General features: G+C 51.7%; 9 protein-coding genes across 9 annotated transcripts; 5 read left to right on the top strand and 4 right to left on the bottom strand.

Annotated features, from left to right (window-relative positions):
* Window positions 1-285: 285 nt before the first annotated feature.
* Window positions 286-704, bottom strand: PtrM4_069940 (UFD2, U1 Zn-finger-containing protein; the record flags this gene model as incomplete). The annotated part of the gene is made up of 2 exons (XM_001933664.2): window positions 286-421; window positions 472-704. 2 exons carry the CDS (start codon window positions 702-704, stop codon window positions 286-288), a joined length of 369 nt encoding a protein of 122 aa, XP_001933699.1.
* A 798-nt stretch (window positions 705-1,502) lies between these two features.
* Window positions 1,503-2,905, top strand: PtrM4_069930 (AcnA, Aconitase A; the record flags this gene model as incomplete). Its single annotated transcript, XM_066105878.1, has 2 exons — window positions 1,503-2,238; window positions 2,292-2,905. The coding sequence occupies 2 exons, from the start codon at window positions 1,503-1,505 to the stop codon at window positions 2,903-2,905; spliced, it is 1,350 nt and encodes a 449-aa protein (XP_065964505.1).
* Window positions 2,906-3,543: 638 nt separating this feature from the next.
* Window positions 3,544-5,121, top strand: PtrM4_069920 (AcnA, Aconitase A; the record flags this gene model as incomplete). Its single annotated transcript, XM_066105877.1, has 4 exons — window positions 3,544-3,994; window positions 4,085-4,114; window positions 4,163-4,426; window positions 4,508-5,121. 4 exons carry the CDS (start codon window positions 3,544-3,546, stop codon window positions 5,119-5,121), a joined length of 1,359 nt encoding a protein of 452 aa, XP_065964504.1.
* A 604-nt stretch (window positions 5,122-5,725) lies between these two features.
* On the top strand, window positions 5,726-8,017 carry PtrM4_069910 (SprT, protein conserved in bacteria; the record flags this gene model as incomplete). Its single annotated transcript, XM_001933662.1, has 1 exon — window positions 5,726-8,017. One exon carries the CDS (start codon window positions 5,726-5,728, stop codon window positions 8,015-8,017), a length of 2,292 nt encoding a protein of 763 aa, XP_001933697.1.
* A 484-nt stretch (window positions 8,018-8,501) lies between these two features.
* PtrM4_069900 (RNA exonuclease 3) lies at window positions 8,502-8,798 on the bottom strand (the record flags this gene model as incomplete). The annotated part of the gene is made up of 1 exon (XM_066105876.1): window positions 8,502-8,798. The coding sequence occupies one exon, from the start codon at window positions 8,796-8,798 to the stop codon at window positions 8,502-8,504; it is 297 nt and encodes a 98-aa protein (XP_065964503.1).
* Window positions 8,799-10,734: 1,936 nt separating this feature from the next.
* On the bottom strand, window positions 10,735-11,601 carry PtrM4_069890 (uncharacterized protein; the record flags this gene model as incomplete). The annotated part of the gene is made up of 2 exons (XM_001933661.2): window positions 10,735-10,991; window positions 11,052-11,601. The coding sequence occupies 2 exons, from the start codon at window positions 11,599-11,601 to the stop codon at window positions 10,735-10,737; spliced, it is 807 nt and encodes a 268-aa protein (XP_001933696.2).
* A 1,380-nt stretch (window positions 11,602-12,981) lies between these two features.
* On the top strand, window positions 12,982-18,174 carry PtrM4_069880 (DUF1421 multi-domain protein; the record flags this gene model as incomplete). The annotated part of the gene is made up of 1 exon (XM_066105875.1): window positions 12,982-18,174. One exon carries the CDS (start codon window positions 12,982-12,984, stop codon window positions 18,172-18,174), a length of 5,193 nt encoding a protein of 1,730 aa, XP_065964502.1.
* Window positions 18,175-18,994: 820 nt separating this feature from the next.
* PtrM4_069870 (KGG domain containing protein) lies at window positions 18,995-19,530 on the bottom strand (the record flags this gene model as incomplete). Its single annotated transcript, XM_001933660.1, has 3 exons — window positions 18,995-19,075; window positions 19,129-19,371; window positions 19,426-19,530. 3 exons carry the CDS (start codon window positions 19,528-19,530, stop codon window positions 18,995-18,997), a joined length of 429 nt encoding a protein of 142 aa, XP_001933695.1.
* Window positions 19,531-20,111: 581 nt separating this feature from the next.
* On the top strand, window positions 20,112-21,140 carry PtrM4_069860 (Ung, Uracil DNA glycosylase; the record flags this gene model as incomplete). The annotated part of the gene is made up of 3 exons (XM_001933659.2): window positions 20,112-20,458; window positions 20,519-20,978; window positions 21,030-21,140. The coding sequence occupies 3 exons, from the start codon at window positions 20,112-20,114 to the stop codon at window positions 21,138-21,140; spliced, it is 918 nt and encodes a 305-aa protein (XP_001933694.1).
* Between the last annotated feature and the right edge of the window lie 144 nt (window positions 21,141-21,284).

Raw genomic sequence — 21,284 nt, 5'->3', positions numbered from 1 at the left:
GACGCGCTGGAGGATCATGTATATAGCATCTTCTTCAGCTGTCAAAAACGATAGTATTTCAATTCCAGCGTGGGGTATCATCTGAACATTCGGCGTCTCTATATGCCCCAGTTTCCATTTTGAACGCCATGCAATGCAATGCTTTTGTCCCAAGTCCGCGACACGTTGCTGGCTGCTCAATAGCGTATCATGTCTTCCTTCTCTCCAGCCTGTGTGTGGACATCAAGGCGCTCAGACAGTCGCGTCCACAGTCTAATATAGTCGTGCTGCAGAGTTTACGCGCAATCATCCAGTCGTCGCAACCTGGTCGACTTCCATTGGGGCTGCGGGCAACGTTGTGCGCTTTCCGTTGTTGGTGGTGAAGCCCATGCCGGCCTCTGCTTCTTTGATGGAATAGGGTTCTTCGCGAAGTTGCTTCACTCTGAAATTTCGTCAGTCACCTTCCTGGCAGTCGTAGAGCAATACCCTCACCTCCGCTTGTGCACCTTGCCCTTTTGGTGGGCGACAAAATTGCCATCGCTCTCGAAAAACTTTGCGCATTCTTTGCAGTAATACTGGCCCAAACCAGGCAAGTCTTCTATGGGCTTTGCATCCTTGAACTGGGCCAAGTGCTTCTCGTCGCGCAAGTCAGCGTGAATCTGGTCGAGGTCGCGCGTATGACGACGCGTCTTCTTCTTGGAGTCCTGTCCACGTATAGCTGGCATGATGGGCTGGCTGGATCCGCGGCCGTCGGTTATCCGTGTCAAGTCTTGAAATATCGGCTATAGAGAAAGTTCCTTGGGCTGTGTGGAGACGGATTGCCGACCATGGCCCGTGTGCGTGTCTGCAGGTCAGAAAGTCTTTTGGGGCTAGGCCCAAAGCGAGTCTGGTACATGCAACACTGCTCCAGAGCCACCGGTCTGCAGGCCTGTCTGGCTGACGCCGGCGCGGGCTGCTGCGACGGAAATGCCGCACACACGCACATGCACACGCACACGGAGCTGGAAGAATTGACTTTGCAAGCTTGATGCTGCTGCTGCTGCTGCTGCTGCTGCTGCTGCTGCTGCTGCTGCAAGACATGTGTAATGCTACTGTGCTTATCAAAACGCCAATCAGTTGCACAGGCTCAAGGAGCGGGCGGGGTCGGTGGTGAACGGGTGCGGGATATGACGTCTGCATGAACTCAACCCTCCCCCTCTACGTACCAACATTGAAGCTCCAAAGCACAATCACAAGCCCAGACACACACCGGATAACCGCCGGATAACCATCTTTCCCCATAATTCCATGCCAATTACGCCGCCACCACGGCCAACACGTGAAACTTCGGGCCCACGGAAAGGCGCTGCCGTCCTGTTTTGCGCTGGCGCCGAGGTATTCCGCACCAAGCTGGGGCTAGACGAACCAATCACCACATTCCAGTTCGCCATTAGTTATCGCCCAACTCGTGGCAGCTTCTGACCTTCTTTTCCTCCACTTCCTCCATCCCTCCTCTCTCCACTCCATCCTCACCAAACTTCACCATGCAGAAGTTCTCTAGGCTTGGCCGCTTGGGCCAGAGCCTTGCTTCGCGCAGGCAATTGGCTACTGTCAGCGATGCTGCTCTCTCCCGCAAGGTCGAAATGACAAACTGGGAGAAAGGCCACTACATCAACTACAAGCAGATGAACGACAACCTCAACATTGTCCGCTCGCGATTGAACCGCCCCCTCACTTTTGCCGAGAAGATTCTCTACTCCCACTTGGACGACCCCCACGGTCAAGAGATTGAGCGCGGCTCCAGCTACCTCAAGCTCCGTCCCGACCGTGTAGCTTGCCAGGATGCCACTGCTCAAATGGCTATTCTCCAATTCATGTCAGCTGGTCTGCCTTCGGTTGCTACTCCCACTACCGTCCACTGCGACCATCTCATCGAGGCTCAGGTCGGTGGTGAGAAGGATTTGGCCCGCGCCAACGAGATCAACAAAGAGGTCTACAACTTCTTGTCGACTTCTTGCGCAAAGTACAACATTGGTTTCTGGAAGCCCGGCTCTGGTATCATTCACCAGATTGTGCTTGAGAATTACGCTTTCCCTGGTGCTCTCCTCATCGGTACTGACTCGCACACTCCCAACGCTGGTGGTCTCGGTATGGCTGCTATTGGTGTCGGTGGTGCTGATGCCGTCGATGTCATGGCTGGTCTCCCCTGGGAGCTCAAGGCTCCCAAGGTTATTGGTGTTAAGCTGACCGGAAAGCTGTCCGGCTGGACTGCTCCCAAGGGTATGTATCCAAATAGCCCACACACAACAAAAATATGCTAACATGGCGCACAGACATCATTCTCAAGGTCGCCGGTATCCTCACTGTTAAGGGTGGAACTGGTGCTATCGTCGAATACCACGGACCCGGTACCGAGAGCTTGTCCTGCACCGGCATGGCCACCATCTGCAACATGGGTGCTGAGATTGGTGCCACCACCTCAGTCTTCCCCTTCAACGACCGCATGTACGACTACCTCGCTGCGACCAAGCGTCGCGACATTGGTGATTTCTCCCGCGAATATGCTTCCCAGCTCCGCGAGGATGAGGGTGCCCAGTACGACGAGCTCATTGAGATCAACCTTGACGAGCTCGAGCCCCACATCAACGGTCCCTTCACCCCCGATCTGGCTACACCCATCAGCAAGTTTAAGGAGGCTGTCAAGGCCAACAACTGGCCTGAGGAGCTCAAGGTCGGTCTTATCGGCTCTTGCACAAACTCCTCATACGAGGACATGAGCCGTGCTGCCTCCATCGCTGAGGATGCCATGGCTCACGGTGTCAAGGCCAAGTCCCTTTTCACCGTCACCCCCGGTTCCGAACAGATCAGGGCTACCATTGCTCGTGATGGTCAGCTCAAGACCTTTGAGGAGTTTGGTGGCATGGTCCTCGCAAACGCTTGCGGGTAAGTCGTTATCTCTGAACCTATCTGATGGCTTGTACTAATCGAAACGTAGGCCTTGTATCGGTTCGTCTCCCATTTCATCAATTCTGAGTTTGGAGTCCTTTGCGATACTTTACATATTATATACATACTGTAAAGTGTCACGAAGGCCTCTCGGCTTCATTGTCACAACTTTTCCTGCTCACTGCTAACTGTGTGCAGGTAATTACTCCCTTTCATTCTCTTGATTGCTTTGTGTTCTCCTTCTCCCCTTATACCCCAAGGTTTGTATATGCAAGGTTTGTACTTGAAACACCGTCAGCATCTGAAGTAGCCATATTATCTATGGACTTGACTGGACACATCACTGGATCTACCACCTTCAACTCACCTGGACTCACCGCTGAATTCCCTGCTGCAACCACCACTTTCGGGCTCATATGGCGTAGCCTTGAACCTTGCACTCTTGAGGATTCAAGCAAGCCATCTCTCATCCTCCATGCTTCTTGCATCTGCATGAAGGGGATGAATGCCCCACATCATATGGACTCATCGCGCTATGTCATTGCGATGCGTCGCGTTTGGAGAGAGTTGAATCGCAAATGGCTCTTCAACAATCCCACGCATGCTCTCCCAGCGCCATCTTCTTCGTCTTAGGCATTTATGTCGCATTTCAAGCCAACTGCCAAGGGTGGTATCATCACCCCAGGTGTTTCTGTCGCTGTCACGCCATCTGAAACCAGTGATAGTCCAGTCACCTTGGATGATGGTCAAGACGAAAATGCACTAGCAACTGGGTCCACCACCAACCTCAACGATGCCCCGGATGCCATCATGCCATATGATGGCCGCTGCATGCCCATCGATCGGGACATCGTTGACGACTACGACACCCCAACGACAAGCTCTGCCATGGGTACCGATGATGGTACGTCGGACTCTACGGCCCCATACGGTACCCGCGACGCGCCCATTAATCTGGACGTTCATGACTATAACACACCAACGGCTGGCTACTCCTTCGGTTTCGATGGTGTGTCGGACTTCACGCTCATGGATGACCTCGCTTCTACCATGGCTTCTCCATTGACTTGTGGTGCTTCAGATGTTGATGGTGCACTTTCCTCTTCTCTTATCTCTCAATTAATTGCGTATTCGCGTTCACGTTTATCTATGTTTAGACTAGTAACTAATGATTAAACAGGGCAGTGGGATCGCAAAGATGTAAAGAAGGGTATGTATTGAATGTAGACTGCAACGGACATCTACTAACTAAATCCAGGCCAAGCCAACTCCATCATCTCGTCCTACAACCGTAACTTCACAGGACGTAACGACGCCAACCCCGCCACCCACTCCTTCGTCACTTCGCCTGACCTCGTCGTCGCTATGACCATCGCCGGAACCTTGAACTTCAACCCACTTACAGATGAGCTGACCGGAGCCGACGGCAAGAAGTTCAAGCTCAAGGAGCCCACCGGTGCCGGTCTTCCTGCCAACGGCTACGACCCCGGTCAAGACACCTACCAGGCTCCCCCCGAGGACCGTGCTTCCGTCTCCGTCGCTGTCTCCCCTACCTCGGACCGCCTCCAGCTTCTGTCTCCTTTCTCCGCCTGGGACGGTAAAGATGCAAAGAACCTCCCCATCCTTATCAAGTGCCAGGGAAAGACTACCACTGACCACATCTCCATGGCCGGTCCCTGGTTGAAGTACCGTGGACACTTGGACAACATTTCCAACAACATGTTGATTGGTGCTATCAACGCTGAGAACGGCGAGGCCAACAAGGTCAAGAACGCTCTCAACGGTGAATACGGTGCCGTTCCCGACGTTGCCCGTGACTACAAGAAGAACGGCGTCCCGTGGGTTGTCATTGGTGACTGGAACTATGGCGAGGGTTCTTCCCGTGAGCACGCTGCGCTTGAGCCCAGGCACTTGGGTGGCGCTGCCATCATTACCCGTTCCTTCGCCCGTATCCATGAGACCAACTTGAAGAAGCAGGGTATGCTTCCTCTTACCTTCTCCGACCCGGCCGACTACGACAAGATTGGCCCCAACGACAGGGTTGACTTGGCTTCCACCGAGCTTGCTCCCGGAAAGCCCTTGACCATGACTGTTCACCCTGCCGATGGCAGCAAGGAATTCCAAATCAAGCTCTCGCACACCTTCAACGAGGGCCAAATTGAGTGGTTCAAGAACGGTAGCGCTCTTAACACCATGGCCAAGAACGCCAAGCAGTAAATGCTTAGGAGATTAGGGCGAACAAAAAGATTACAGTTGGGGATGTATATAGAGTACGACAGAATACCCCGCGTGAGTGGATCAGACGAATGAAGAAGGGCTGGACGCTTGTGGAAGATGTAGTAGTGGACCTCACGTAAAAGGTTCACCAGGCTCGATCTGATTGGGTTTGCTTGTATTATTGACGGTTAGCATGCAATGTATGAATGATTTCTCGTTAGACACTCGGTAAATGCGTTGATGGTACACATGGTATGCAGGGAATAAGGCCTGAACTGAAACATGCATGCCCCTGCAACATCAAATCTGTCATGACTACATCTCAATTGGATATATACATATTCTCGTCGTCTAGGCGTACATTAAAAGTTGATCTCATGTATACGCCAGGGCTGGATAAGTATGTCTAGAAGGATGAATCCGCCTGTGCTCGTGCATCATCGATACGTGGAGATGCACGTGACCTTTTAGTTACCGGGCCAACCAGCGAAAACAAATACGACCAGCCAGCGCGAACACCCTTTCGGGATCATCATTCCTAGAACCAATCGTGCACCTGAACCCCCAATTATCCATACATACTGCACGCCTGCATATCGCAAACATGGCACGTCTACGTAAACCGAGCCCAAACGAACCAACCATTTTTATGCCCCCCACAGAAGCGAGAGCGACGCGTGCAAGTCCCCGGAAAGCCACTCTACAATATGCATCATCACAAGACGATGAAAGCTTGGTGCTGGTTCCAAAGAGCTCGAGGCGCACAGCACGCGGTGACAGCTTTGCCGACGACACAGAGCAGTCGTTTCGCATGCCTAAGACAGCGACACCCAAAGATGCGCTTACTCCACGAAAGCAACGAGTATTGCGACCGGTAGAAAGTAACAGCCGCCTACTCAGGAAACTGAGTGACGAGAGCTTAGCGAGCCCGGAAAAGAAGAAGCGGGAGAGGAGAGTCCGAAGCGGGACAACAGATGTCGATGTGGAAAGGAGGGACAGGCTCATGTACGCGAAAAGCCTTGCCAAGAGTGTAGTCAACAAGCAGACACGCAAGCCTACAATTCAAGTTGTAGCAGAGGCAGAAGTACAAGTGGCTGCTGAACGGTCGCGGGGCCGGGGACAAGAGCCAAAGGAGCAGGCTGTCGAAGCTGAGGAAGACGAGGAAGTTGAGGAGGCTGAGACAAGTCTGTGGTGTGGCGATGAGGAAGCGGAAACTCAGCGAGAAGTTGCTGAGCCAGTCGCAGATAATAGCGATGATACAGAAGATGAAGACGCGATTGTGGATACCAGGAACCGACGGCGACAACCACGTGCCCGGCGCGTAGTGTCCGACAGCGAAGAGGAAGAGGGTGATATGAGCGACTTGCAAGCCGCTGCTCATCCTCGCAAACCATCGTTCAAGATTCCTGAGCTCAAACCAACAGCGCCGGTCCAAGAGCCAGCGAACCTAACGTCCATGCGCCCACCGCACAGAAAAGGCCACAGTACCATATCGAATTGGGCGCAGGAAGTCATTGACCTTTCGGATTCGCCAGAGGCACCAGCATCTTTCGTCCTTCCACAACCGACCCACGTCCGGTCAAGTTCTTTCGCAGCATCATCTCGCCCTACCAGCTCAGCATCCAATGCTCCCTTAGCCATACTTACATATTCGCCAACGCCTACCAAGAAACGCTCGCCACGCAAAGCACCGCCTGTTTCGAGACCAGGAACACCCCCACTGGCTCCCCCTGGCCCAACTAAACTTGTATCGCCTTCCAAAAAGAAGTCTGCCATTCCGAAAGCTGCTGACATAGACGGAAGACCCAGCCTGGATGCTTTCTGGAATCCTGCAGCTGTGAATGATTGGACCGACCGCCACTCACCGACCAAACCCATCGTCTCTCCAAAGAAGCAGAAATGGAGGGAGGATATCGTCAAGATGATGGAAGGTGTAGCCCTAGAAGACAGCAGCGATGAAGGATACGAAAGCCCTACAGTCAGCCCCAAGAAAAAGCCAACCAGTCGCGGTCCAGTCAAGAAGAAGGCACCTGAGATTACAGCAACGCCGAACATCAAGCAAATCCGCGAACAACGCAAAGCTTTCGCCGAGAGAAAACACGCCATAGCTGAGGCCTTCTTAGTCGAATTAGATAACAAAATTTCCGACGGTCGCATCCACGAACTTTCCAAACCTACAGGTGGCATCAAGCTAGTGTGGTCCAAAACTCTCAAAACAACAGCCGGTCGAGCAAATTGGCGTAGAGAGCAAATCCGCATTCGAACCGGCCCATTACCCACCGATACGCGTGTTGAAATCCGGCACCACTGCTCTATTGAACTCGCGGAAAAAGTAATCGACGACGAGGAACGCTTGTACAATGTCCTCGCGCACGAATTCTGTCATCTCACAACCTTTATGATTAGTGAAGTGCGCAACAATCCGCACGGCGCAGAGTTCAAATCGTGGGGCCGCAAGGCCACTGCCGCCTTCACAAATCAAGGCGTTGAAGTCACGACCAAGCACTCGTATCAAATCGAATACAAGTACGTCTGGGAATGCATTGCTTGCGGCTACGAGTTCAAGCGCCATTCGAAATCTGTGGATCCCGCACGCCATTCCTGCGGCAAGTGTAAGGGGAGACTTGCTCAGACGAAACCTACGCCGCGTGGTGTAGGCGCCGGTGCCGCTGTGGGCAAGGATGGAAAGAGGGAGAAGAGCGAGTACCAGGTTTTCGTCAAGGAGAACTTTGCAAGGGTGAAGAAGGACTTGGAGTTGGAGGGTAAGGATGCACAAATGGGGAAGGTGATGGAGGCGCTAGGCAAGGAGTATAGGGCGAGGAATGGGGTGAAAGGGACAGAGAAGGAGAAGGTTGTCATTGATTTGGAAGAGGCGTTGGGAGAGTTGAAGATTTAGATTTAGAGTTTGGTGTTACGAAGTAATGAGTATGAGTTTTTCGGGGAACATGCTTCACTATCATGATTGTGCAATTGAGATATTGATACTTTGCACGAGCTTGGAGGCGTTGCAGGATTAACAAGTTGTATAATACCAAACTCCTCTCCCACCTGCCATGTCCTTATCTTGCGGTCTAAATTGTCAAGGACATAAGGTAGGAAATCAGAACCGCCATTAATAATCAACAACGGAAGTTTCACTGACCCTGCAAGTGCATATGTGACTTCATGGGTAGCAAAGTGATATTGCTAGTATAAGACTCCATTCATGTATATGCAACTTTTCCAAAGCTCCAAGATTCCCGTGACCAAAACGACGATTTCGCTGTGTCTGATAACGTCCACACACCTACTGAGAGATGTAAGGTACATCGAGATATAGACGGTCCAAGGAAAGCCAGTACTATCTACGAAAGCTTTTCCACGCAACAAGAAGGCAGCCCTTATTGTTCGTATCCGCTTCCCCATATTGTCTGCACAGACTCGTTGAGTCTACGCTGGACCATCCAATGTACCAGATCCCTTGCTGCAATCGCATCCTCCATGCTGTCATGGCCCAAGTTGCCTTGCATCTGAATTTCCCTACCAAGGTATCGCTTGAGTAGCATCTTCAACGATAACTCTCCAGATCCCTTAGGCTTCTTCTTCTTCTTTGGCTCAACTTGCGACGCTGCAGTGGCGAATGGGGCAGCTTGGTTGTTGAGTGTTGAAGAGCTGACTCCCCATCCTCCTACACCCATGCCTTGTGGAAGAACCGCCACTCCTTGAAGCTGCTGCTGTGCGCTGAGCGCCGCCTCTCTCTCTGCTTCGGCAGCAGCAGCAGCAGCTTCGATAGCTTTCCTCGCTTGAACGATCTTGTTTTCCACCATATATGAATCAACAACCCGTGGATGAATCATACGCAGAGCTCTGAGGTCATTGTTGACACCATGACCAACAATGAAAGTTTCCGGCCCTACAAACCTCCATAGCGCCTCTCTAGCCCCGACTTTCCCTTTGAGGGAGTGCCCGACAAGTACAGCATGATTCAATTGATCGAATGTGACTCCAGAATACTGGGTGTTGAGGCTCTGCATTGGGAGATCGGGCTCGACGAGGTTGTTTACGAGCACTTCACCGGTGAAGTAATCAATAGCGCTAATACGGATAAGCTCTGAATCGCCGAGTTTTGCCGTTCCCATTTCGCAGTCAATGGCGACCGCGGCGCGGGGAGTGCGATTCTGTCCGGCATATACAGGTGGGGTCATGTGGAACTGATAAATGCGGTCGAGATCGCTCTGCTTATATTTGCGCAGCGTATGTCTCTGAGTGGTTACGCAATACTTGACAGATGCTGAGACATGGGAATTGCAGCAGTTGTAGCACTTGACATATCAGCCTATGAGTCTAATCCACGTGAAGAATTGCCCTACCTGACTGGCTTTGACGTAGTCTCCAGGATGATACATGCATGGCTTAGTGCAATCGACGTCCATGTAGCCCTCTTCCTGTGGGATACGTATAGTCGGTAGCCGATGGTAGGATCCTAGTGAATCATTCGGAGGGTGATTGGCGGCACGGAATGAGGTTGTCTTTTGTAGTGACTTCGTGAGGTATTGAACAGCTGTCATTATGTTAGAGGCGCCCAAATGTCACACGAAGATATGCCACAACGGAACTGACTATGCATACTCTGATTGCAATTCTTGCACCTGCGTTTCTGATTGAGGTCGATATCGGTGAGCTCTTGTAGAACATAGCCATTCTTTTCCATAATGTCCGCGGGTTCGAGAAAACTATAAAGTTCCGACATGTAGGCTGCATCTGGAGGGTAAGATACGGGGCAAGGCGCGAAACCTTGGTGAGGCCTTGGAACAGGCGGGTTTGGAATCCATTGACTACCGCTGCTGAAATTCATGGTATCGAAGCTAGTGATCAGGTCGCACCTTTGAAGATAGTTGAGAAAGAAGAGAGTAGGTGTGAACAGCTGAGAGACATCGAGTATCACATGCGTACTAGTAGGAAGAAAAGTGGGACTCTCTATCGACAATCGAACACACTATATCAATTAGGTTAGCAGGATCATGCAGGATTCTAATGTCTTCTCTCATCACATCTCAGTTTCACGTCCATCGTATCCGCCCCGTTGCCAACACGGCAGCATATTCAGATATATCTCATAGTAGCCAGGATGTATTCATTGGACTAGTGGATGACGGTCTCCTCCTTATTGACTCGTTAGTCATCAAGGGTCCTCAACCGGTCATCTATCTACTCTCATTATACCCTGTGTATCCGCCCAGCGTCCTCAATGACAAGCTATTTCCTGCCATCATACCTACGACTCACCGGCCTCCAAGGGCCAGGATGGGTAGCGAAGAACATGCCTCGCTTTGCAGCCTCCGGGGGACAATCAGGTGCGTAACCCGGGAAAGGGGGAAGCACACCGTCAACACCATTATGGGCAGTGTACTCCCAACCCTCTGCGTCAGGTCTACCACATTTGAAACAAATCTTTGTGGGTACACGGTTCCATCTGTGGCACTTGCATTTCCGATCGAGATCAAATTTGGCCTCCACGGGTGGGTGGTGCTCGATGCCCCGACCAGCAGTCTTTCGCTTGACAATATTCTCATCACTGCGGAAGAGTCCACACTTCTTCCTCTTATTGCTGCAGTTGTAGACGTACTTGTCGTTTCACCACCCACATTTGCATAGCCAATTGTCTACCCTGGTACCTGGGGGGTTGTTACGTCGGACTAGACGCTTTGCTTTGCGCACCTTCTCGGCCTCTTCATCTGCTTCCCGCTTTATCGCTGGATCTTGAGGTGGATAGAACTTCAATCCTGGTAAGCTGTACCTGGGGTCGGGAAGAGGGCATGCTTCGAGGGGCTCTTGCGCCTCTGTAGTGATGGAAAGGGTCGACAGGACGTTGTTCCGAGGGTTGCGAGCTTCTGTGTCAGAGTCAGTACATGTACTTTGTCGTATGAGCTAGTAGTATGAGCAGTGCATACTTGATTCAGTAGTGGTGGTGTCGAGCTTCTTTCCATCTTCGAGCTTCTTGCGCTTCTTGCGCTTCTTGCGCTTCTTGCCGTCACCGAGCTTCTTGCCGTCATCGAGCAGCTTGGTGTTGTCCAGCTTGGTGTTGTCCAGCTTGGTGTTGTCCAGCTTGGTGTTGTTTAGCTTGGTGTCGTCTAGCTTGCCGGTGTCCAGCTTGCCGGTGTCCAGCTTGCCGGTGTCCAGCTTGCCGGTGTCCAGCTTACCGTTGTCCAGCTTGTCATCGTCCAGCTTCTTGTTTTCGGCCTTTTCCTTGTCAAGCCGATCCCTGTCGAGCTTCTTCTTCTCCTCGTCTCGCTGCCATTGCCAATACTTCATCTTGTGCCCCAGAGCTGCCGAGCTTTCTTTCCCGCTCAGGTACATGCGGCAAAGGACTTCATAGTACGCAGCCGACACGGGATTAGCTTGGGCCTCATCGCACCAACCGCGCTCGGTATCTAGGAGCTCTTTTGTTTTGGCAGTAGTTAAGGTCTTTCCCTTCTCGAAGAGCTCATCAAGGTCGCCCATGATGAGGTGTTGCATGTCAGCAGTAGGTTGCTAAGAAAGATTGGTGGTGCGGGTAAGGTCGCTGTTGCGAGGTGGAAGAGACTTCTAGGCGTTTGTTGTGAGCTGACTCTCTTTCACTTGTTGGCTACAAGGCACAGCCTGTGTTTATCTCCGCTACAGCCATCATCTCAGAAACACAGCATGTACGTTAGTATAGATAGAATGCGTTAGAAAGACGCTTTTATGTGCGCGGTGATAAACACTAGTAACATATCGCTATCATTGTTTTGACGGTGATGTTGACCTCAAAATGGGTTGGGCGAATAGCTTCGTTCTGTTTGCTCCGTTTGCCACCTGCCTCTGCACTTCACACAGCATCCTAAATACTTGCCACATACTTTAGATTAGTTGCCTAATGTCTATCTAATGAATTACTACGTGTATATATTCTGAAGTATTCAAGAATTACCCATCAACACTTGACAATACAAACTGAAGGCTAGCCTAGCTAGGTGGGTCACGGAGACTAGTACATATACAAGCTTTGAAGAACCGTTCGAAACTCGGTGCACAAAGTTATAAAGCGTAAATGTGCCGACAGGCTCTCTCGCCCACCAACGACAGGTTTCCTTTTTTTTGCCTTTTTTCTTTTGCTCTCCGCAACTATCTATTACGCTTCGAGCATTAATTATATCGCTGTGAAAAATTTTGCTGCTGACATAAAGTTGAAGTGCACAGTGAATAAATAGGCTAGCTGTCGGATCGTGAGTATCGGTAGAGACGTCGGCTGCTGGACACTTCGGCCCGACTTCGGCCCACCTTGCGCAAGAGCTTAGGTATACCTTCGTAGCACCTATGTTCGTAGATATCAATTAGAACCACCGAACAGAATGCATTCCTAGTTATCGTTATTTCCCTTTACGCACTTAGTGCAAAGCCAACCAACACTGATCAGTGATTGCTTGAGGCGATCACAGACAGCAAGGAAGAAGAGACAGACCGCATCTTTGACAGCCTCCCTAACGCACGACGTTATACTCCTGAGAGAAGATTCTGTGCTAAGAACAGAGCGAGGCAGAGATAACGCATAGCGATCAAAACCTCCCTCTAAGCTGCTAATCCAGGCCGAAGCTCGATTACAGCGCGTCAGCAACGCACAAAGACACACTGTTGAAATCCCGACGCGAGAAGTCTTGGGACGACTACAGCACGTCAGCAGCGCAGAGCGACAGACTATTGATATCCCGACGCGAGAAGTCTCGGGACGACTATAGTGCGTCAGCAACGCGTAGCGATTCCGTACGAGCGTCCCCGGACGATCCTATCACGTACAACCACAAGCGCTGGAACCGACCAACCAGCTAGACAAGACAAGGCAACGCGTCAATATACACCGGCACGATGGCAGGCAGCCAGAGCAACTCTGGCGATACAGACGCTGATGTTCAAGAGCAACTACTCAACTATCCATCCGAACGCAATACAAGCAAGCGCGCAGAAACTATATCCCCAGGAGCGAAGTTTACTGCTGAACACCTTATGCGACACTGTCCATACACAGTCACGTTTGACTATATCAACCCATCTCTCTGGGGTGTACCCGCACCAGAGGATGCAGACGAGACGCACGCAACAACCTGGGTCGCGAAGGCTATCCACGACTACCATGTAGGAATGGAATGGGATGAGAGACTATACTTCGACTACCAATGGGACTTTGAAGGATGGACACGAGAGCTATTCCAGAAGGTTGAGCGCACTACGCTAAGATCTCTGAAGACTGTGCTCCGGTATAGGGGAGTCTATACAGGCAAATTTCGGGCTAGAGTAGCTGATTCCCTCTTCAACTTACTAGGAGGAGAAAACGCTCCCGAATGGGACCCTGCAGAGTTCAAGGCCGAGAAGTTTGACGAACGTTCTGAGGCGTACCAGCGTCAGCAGAACGCACATCTAGCAGCCCCTATAGATAGACAAGCGCAGCAGCCACTGCAACAGACGCAGCCACTGGAACCGCTACAGCCGCAGCCACAACGTCCGTCACAGGGCGAGCAGTATAGAGTGAGACAAGGCGTTCGAAGCCACCCGCAATATCAAGAGCTACAACAACCGCCCTACGCGATCAATGCCTATGCAGGACCACAGCCTCGACAAACGGAGCAGGCTATGCAACCACAACAATGGTACCCGCAGACACAGACACGACCCCCAGCGACCGCATACCGCGAGGTGACACCTTTCCCTCAGCAACCTACAAACCGAGTACCTGACAGACCCCTTGGCCTACCACATGACCCGTACAAGACGCTACCGCCGCGATGGTCTCGCAACGATCGGCTCGAAGCCAATACGATCACGCAGTTCTCTAAGCTATGGGACAATAGCAACAAGTATACAGGGAATGCGTACGATCTCCTAGACGATAAGATTAAGATCTTCTTCAGCATCTGCTGGCAGGTAGATATCCAGGAGGAGCAGTTTCACGCAGTGTTTCCCCGTATCCTTACCGGGCGTGCAGAGACGTTCTACATACAGGTTGTAGAGAGAGATGATAGCTTTGCTGATGCGTACATGGCAATCAAAAACCACTTCGACCATGACGTCCATCACCAGCACTACTACACAGACTGGACGACTACAACCTTCGCTCGCACCCGCGCAGAGAACCCTGATAAGGGACTACACGAGGTTCTGCAGATCCTGCTTGACAAGCTGCAGCTATGCCAGCGTGCCCTTGGCAAGAACTTTGAGGGTGAGGATGCCCTCCGCACTACGGTCATCAATGCCTGCCGAGGAGTACCAGAACTTGAGATGGCACTGTTCAAGCCAGCCACAATCTGTGAAGGACTCTTCTCAGATCTACGATCCGCAGTGGAAACACACCTAGCACGGCAACACACCGCCCAGTTGGTCACAGAAGATCAATACTACCTAGACCGCCGATACAACGGCAATGGAAGGATCCGAGGTGGATCTCGAGGTGGAGGAGGATTCAGAGGCGGATCCAGAGGAGCATACCGAGGAGGCGAGCAGCGCGACGACAACGGACGAGGATTCAAGCCACGTTGGAGGAAGAAATGCTTTGTTTGCCGGAAGGAAGGATGCTGGTCTACCAACCACACAGATAAAGAGCGCAAAGATGCCCGTGCGCAGTTCTTCTCTACGCTATACTTTACAGGTGCACAGCCCCCTGAGGACTTCTCCGTACATCTTGCAGAATACGAAGGGATCGAGCACACCAGCCAGTACAATCAGAGAGGCTGGAGAGAGGAGGAAGACTGCGAGGATGACGAGGATGACGACGTCGCGGAAGCACATTCTGAACACCAGTTCTTCAAGGAGCAATGCCTTGCAGACCAGGCGTTCTTGCATCATATCTCGGGCGACGACATATACAGCCGAGACGCGCCGTCAGCACCAGCATCGCAGTTCCTGCTTGAGGACCGCTACACACGATCTGTGTACCAAGGAATCCTACCAGATACAGGCGCTGCAAACGTATCCACGGTCGGCAAGGAGCAATACCTCGCACTTACGAGAGAAGATCCGACGGTTAAGTTAGACACATCTACAGCAGGGAAAGCGTCTATTAAATTCGGAAAAGGCGAGGCTACAGCGTCGATTGGCACCGTGCAGGTCTCTACGGAGATCGGAAAAATCAACTTCGAAGTGCTCGAGGCGCCTACGCCGTTCTTGCTATGCCTTGCAGACATGGACCGCTTAAAGGTATACTTCAACAATACGACAGACGAGCTGGTTCAGGATGACGTACACATCCCGGTGATTCGCAAATGGGGACATCCTTGGTTCCATCTAAACAAGAGAGAGAGAGCAACTATGTTCCTAACGGAGACAGAATTGCGACGGCTCCATCGACGGTTTGGACACCCAGCTGTTACGCGACTAGTCAAACTCTTAAAGGATGCTGGCCATAACGACTTCGAAGAAAGAACCCTAGAAGAAGTCACTAAGTTCTGCCACCACTGCCAGCTCCACAGCTCCGCGCCGCGCCGATTCAAATTCACTCTTAAGGATGATCACCACTTCAACTATGAGATCCTGGTGGACGTAATGTACCTAAGCAACAAACCTGTACTGCATGTGGTCGATTCCTCAACAGCGTTTCAAGGCGCGAGGTTCCTCAGCGCTATCTCAGCTAAAGAAACATGGCAAGCACTGCGGATACTATGGATCGACACCTACCAGGGACCACCCGACATCATCACGCATGATGCAGGTACTAACTTCGCGAGCGCAGAGTTCCGCGCAGAAGCAAAGATCATGGGAGTCACATGCAAGCAAGTACCTACGGAGGCGCACTGGTCTATCGGCAAAACTGAGAGGTACCATGCCCCTCTACGCCGGGCATGGGACATACTCCATGCAGAACTCACTGACACTATGTCCGACGACGCGATTCTCCAGATGGCTGTGAAGGCTGTTAACGATACTGCTGGCCCTGATGGACTAGTCCCGACGTTACTAGTCTTTGGAGCGTACCCACGAATGACTGCAGAGTCACCGCCATCACCATCAATGGTCAAACGCAGCGAGGCTATTCAAAAGGCGACGAAAGCCCTGCGCAAGCTCACTGCAGAGCGCCAAGTTGCAGACGCCTTGAACACCCGCAATGGACCAGCCACTGCAGACATGCTCGCGCTCCCACTCCAGAGCGAAGTCTTAGTATGGAGAGAGAGTGATGGCTGGAATGGCCCGTACAAGATCGCCAGTACAGATGGCCACAACATCACTGTCGACATGGTTAATGGTCCAGCGACATTCAGATCAACTGTCGTTAAGCCATACTACAGACCAGACCACCTGTGGAGCGACCCTGATGCGCCACACGCGCCGAATGAGCCGAATGAGCCGCACGAGCCGATAGCAGTACCTCCGGCAGCGCAACCACGTAGAAGAGGCCGCCCTCCAGGGTCAAAGAACAAGCGGAAGGCGCACGCGTACATCACCAAGAAGGAGCAGGACGATCTTGAGCTAGCTATCAAGCTACGGAACGATGGCGTGATCACAACCTCAGGCGCCCCCTTTGAAGCGTCTGATGACCAAGAGATCAGCGACCTAGTAGGTCGTGGAGTCTTCAAGTTTGAGCAATACGACGAGAGGCTACACAGCAAGATCCGGATCTTTAAGTCACGCCTAGTACGTGAGGTCAAGGGAAAGACAACTAAGCCTTATGAGAAATCCCGTCTGGTTATCCAAGGCTACCAAGACTATGGCAAGGAGGCTATCTTAACGCAGTCGCCAACCATCCAGCGATGTAGCCAGCGCCTGATTATGTCGCTGGCGCCTGGGCTAGTACAAAGCGGCATGAGCGTTGAGCTACGTGATATTACGCAGGCATACCCACAGGCTCAGACAACACTGAAGAGGACGATACTCGCACACCTCCCTACCGAGCTGGTACATCGATATCCAGAAGGCACGATACTCCACGTGATCAAGCCACTATATGGGATCGCGGAGGCAGGAGTCCACTGGTGGACAACATATCACGGACACCACTGCAAGGAACTAGATATGTCAACATCTACGTACGACCCATGCCTGTTGATCACGAACAGCGACGACGCAGACGTCTTCGGCATCGTCGGTATGCAGACAGACGACACCCTCATGCTCGGAACGACCGCGTTCTTATCACGCGAAGAGAAAAAGATCCAGAAGGCGCAGTTTAGATCAAAACCAAAGGCTATGCTGACACCAGAGGTGCAGTTAGACTTTAATGGATGTACACTTACGATGGACGCCAGCAGAGTCTTAATCCTCAGGCAGAAAGGACAAGGAGGAAGGATCAGGCTTGTTGATATTAGGGCACCCGACCGCGCGCAACAGTACACCGAGCAACGCGCCCGCGGAGCGTACATCGCATCAACATGCCAACCAGAGGCATCATTTGATCTGTCCGTAGCTGCTCAAGCGCAGCAACCATCAGACGAGGACATTAAGGCACTCAACAAGCGCCTGAAATGGCAGATGGAGAATCTCACTCGTGGCCTACGCTACGTCACTGTCAACCTTACGGAGGCTAAGTTGATAGTCTTTGTAGACGGCTCCTTTGCCAACAACAAGGACCTCAGCTCACAGCTAGGCTTTGTCCTCATGCTCGTCAACGAGTCCATTGGCGCCAACACCTTCACAATACAAGGCAACGTGATCCACTACAGCTCTACAAAGTGCAAGCGCATCACACGGAGCGTACTGGCCTCAGAGATCTACGGCATGGTCAACGGCTTTGACATAGGCATCGCGGTTGCAACCACGCTAAGGATAGTTACAGAACGACTTGGACTACCTGCAATTCCCTTGGTTATCTGTACAGACTCGTACTCCTTGTACGAGTGCCTAGTAAAGCTTGGGACAACGAAGGAGAAGCGCCTCATGATCGATATTATGGCGCTGCGCCAATCATATGAGCGTCGCGAGATCACGGAGATCCGCTGGATCAATGGCGAAGACAATCCTGCAGACGCCTTCACGAAGGCATCGCCAAACCGCGCTCTTGAACGCTTTATTGACGGCAATAAGCTGACAGTCCGAGTAGATGGATGGGTGCAGAGGCCAACAAGCTTTGATGTTTAATGCTATACACTGTCACTACCGATACAAGCAGAGTTACTAGCTATCCAGAAAGAAAAGACTTCCAGTGTCGGATCGTGAGTATCGGTAGAGACGTCGGCTGCTGGACACTTCGGCCCGACTTCGGCCCACCTTGCGCAAGAGCTTAGGTATACCTTCGTAGCACCTATGTTCGTAGATATCAATTAGAACCACCGAACAGAATGCATTCCTAGTTATCGTTATTTCCCTTTACGCACTTAGTGCAAAGCCAACCAACACTAGCCTCTGCTAATTTAGATCTGCGGAGAGTTGGACATGGACCATCCAAAGGCCTGCGAAATTCACGTACCCTTTGGCCCCAGAGACTGCCCTCGCCGTGAAATGACTGTTTGCCGAGAGATGTCTCGCAACATCTCTAGAATAGACTTCTAGTATTGTTTTTTTTTGATAAAATTATGAGATAATACGCCGCATATGTTACAGGACATGCACGAAATAGTCATGGAGAGAGAAAGTAGTTGAGGTCGCTTGGTGGTGTTTGGGCGGATACACCTTCTTACACGCTTTAGGAAACAACTATCAACCAGGGACGCCCAGCTTGTAGGGCGTAAAATTTGGCGAAACCGATCCTTGCACCGCAATTAGATGTTTTCAACCATGTTTCCTTTCTTTTCTCTCTCAATCTGTTCCACACCTCTGTCTACACTTCTGCTCCACACTTCACACAAAGGTATTTGTTACTTTGGTATATCATAAGAATTTGCCTAGCTAGAGCCCTGCCTGCTACCCTACTCCATCCTGCCTCACTGCCTCAAGCCATGCATGACCGTAACCAATTTTTCTAGTGAGATGCGTGGCCACCCTGGGTGCCAAGCTCAGAAGCAAGCTCACTACCCTTTTTGAATGTACCATCGGGGTTGCGCTACACATACTGTCAGGGTCCTATCCGTTGATCTAGGTACCAAGTCCACTTACGCCGCTGTCACTACCGGAAGACTCTGTAGAAGCTGTGGAAGCGCCGTGGGAAGCATGACCGCCCTGGGCGCCTAGCTCAGAAGCAAGCTCACTGCCCTTCTTGAAGGTGCTGTCGGGGTTGCGGCCAGGCTCACTGCTATCGGTCGCTCCATGTGATGCGTGACCACCTTGGGCGCCTAGCTCCTTTGCGAGATCAGAGCCCTTGGTGAAGGTACCATCTGGGTTGCGATCAGGATGAGTGGACTGTAGTATGTGTTAGAGGCCAAGCTCCTGTCATTCATATTGGGGTAGATTTACCTCGGTGTTGCCTGAGCCATGGGAAGCGTGTCCGCCCTTTGCAGCAATCTCCTTGAGTTCGTCCTTGGGGAGGTTGGCGAAGTTGGCAGGGTTGGAAGAAGCCATTGTTGATGTCGGTTTGATACAAGGGGACTTGTAAGTTCGGAGGAAGGCAAGTGATGTAAAGATTTGAGACGATGGTGGGAGAGAAAGAAGAAAATAATTCAGGATGAGAAACGGTCTGTTTATATGCACTCAGTTTCTACACTCTCCTGCTTGCTTCCCATGGGCAACAACACGTCACAATTGCGGGCAGTCAGGCTGCGTGCGACTGTACAAAGGGCGGGAATTCCTACTTGCAGAAATGTTGGTGCAGATCAAGCATCCACTCAAGTCTTATTTGCCGGCAAAAAAATTGCTACCATGAGGGGGATCCTGTTGCAGCCTGCTTGTGTCACACAATGCGACGGGATGACCAGTGATGTCATATTATATGATCGCGACGCGTCTCGCGTGCTCACGTGGTGCGGTCGCACGTCGCGGCCAATCAGCCGTGTTTAGGCGACCTACCCTGCCATTTTCGGGATTACGTTGAGGGGGGGCTGGCAAAGTAGTCGTAATTGCAACAAACGCTTACTCTATCCTTCATCCCCACCCATATCCGTTGTCTACCGCGCTTTTTCAACCAATTGACAAACAATTACATCATGAGTTTGAAACGCAAAGCAGCCGCTGCGGCCACGGACGCGTCCAAGAAACCAAAGCAAAACGGCAGCATCACCGCCTTCTTTAGCGCGCCCAAGGCTGATCCCAACGCGCCTCCTAAGCAGACGGTAGCAGCTGCAAAGTTCGACAGAGACGCGTGGGTTGCGAAACTCACAGACGAACAGAAGGAACTACTGCAACTTGAACTCGATACGCTGCATGAGAGCTGGCTGCCGCATCTCAAGGATGTACTAGTAACACCGCAATTCCTGGAGCTGAAGAGGTTCCTGAAGAAGGAGCTGAGTAGTGGAAAGACGGTCTATCCACCGATGAAAGATGTGTATTCATGGTATGGAGCATGACTCTTGCACTACGCCCGTTTATCATGGCGACTGACACGCGTCAACAGGTCACGACATACACCTCTCAACACCGTAAAAGCCGTCGTCATAGGTCAAGACCCCTATCACGGACCAAACCAAGCCCATGGTCTCTGCTTCTCCATCCGTCCACCGAATCCCGCTCCCCCGTCGCTCCAGAACATCTATAAGTGCCTTAAGAAAGAGTACCCCGACTACCAACCTCCACCAAACAAGGGTGGTTTGCTGACTCCATGGGCTGATCGTGGTGTCTTGCTCATCAACACTTGCTTGACTGTCCGTAGAGGCGAGGCCAATTCTCATTCAGGCAAGGGCTGGGAGACTCTAATGCAAAAGGTCATTGACACTGTTGTCAAGGTGCGGACAAACGGTGTTGTGTTTTTGGCCTGGGGAACACCTGCTCAGAACAGGACAAAGGGTATCCCGGTCGACAAGCATCTCGTCTTGAAGAGCGTCCACCCGAGCCCATTGAGTGCCTCGAGGGGATTCGTAAGTACTGACATGCTACGCTGCACAGACTGAATCACTAACAAGATCCAGTTTGACTGTGGTCACTTCACCAAGTGCAATGAATGGCTCGAGCAGCGCTACGGAAAGGGCGGAGGCATTGACTGGGACCTCAATGTCGATCCTGCCGATGCAGGTGTTTGAAATACAGCATATTTGGCGATTGTCTGTCATCGACTTGTCACAGGTTCTGGACTGGCGTTGGATTCATTTGGCTTTAGTTGTGGTCACTGGTACATCTATGGTGTGAGGCATGTAAAGTTTTGACATCGGTCACCCGTATGCGAA

Source organism: Pyrenophora tritici-repentis, chromosome 2 (assembly GCF_003171515.1).
Source record: "Pyrenophora tritici-repentis strain M4 chromosome 2, whole genome shotgun sequence".
NCBI classification, from domain to species: Eukaryota; Fungi; Ascomycota; class Dothideomycetes; order Pleosporales; family Pleosporaceae; genus Pyrenophora; species Pyrenophora tritici-repentis.
This window is presented reverse-complemented; position numbering and strand designations above follow the sequence as displayed.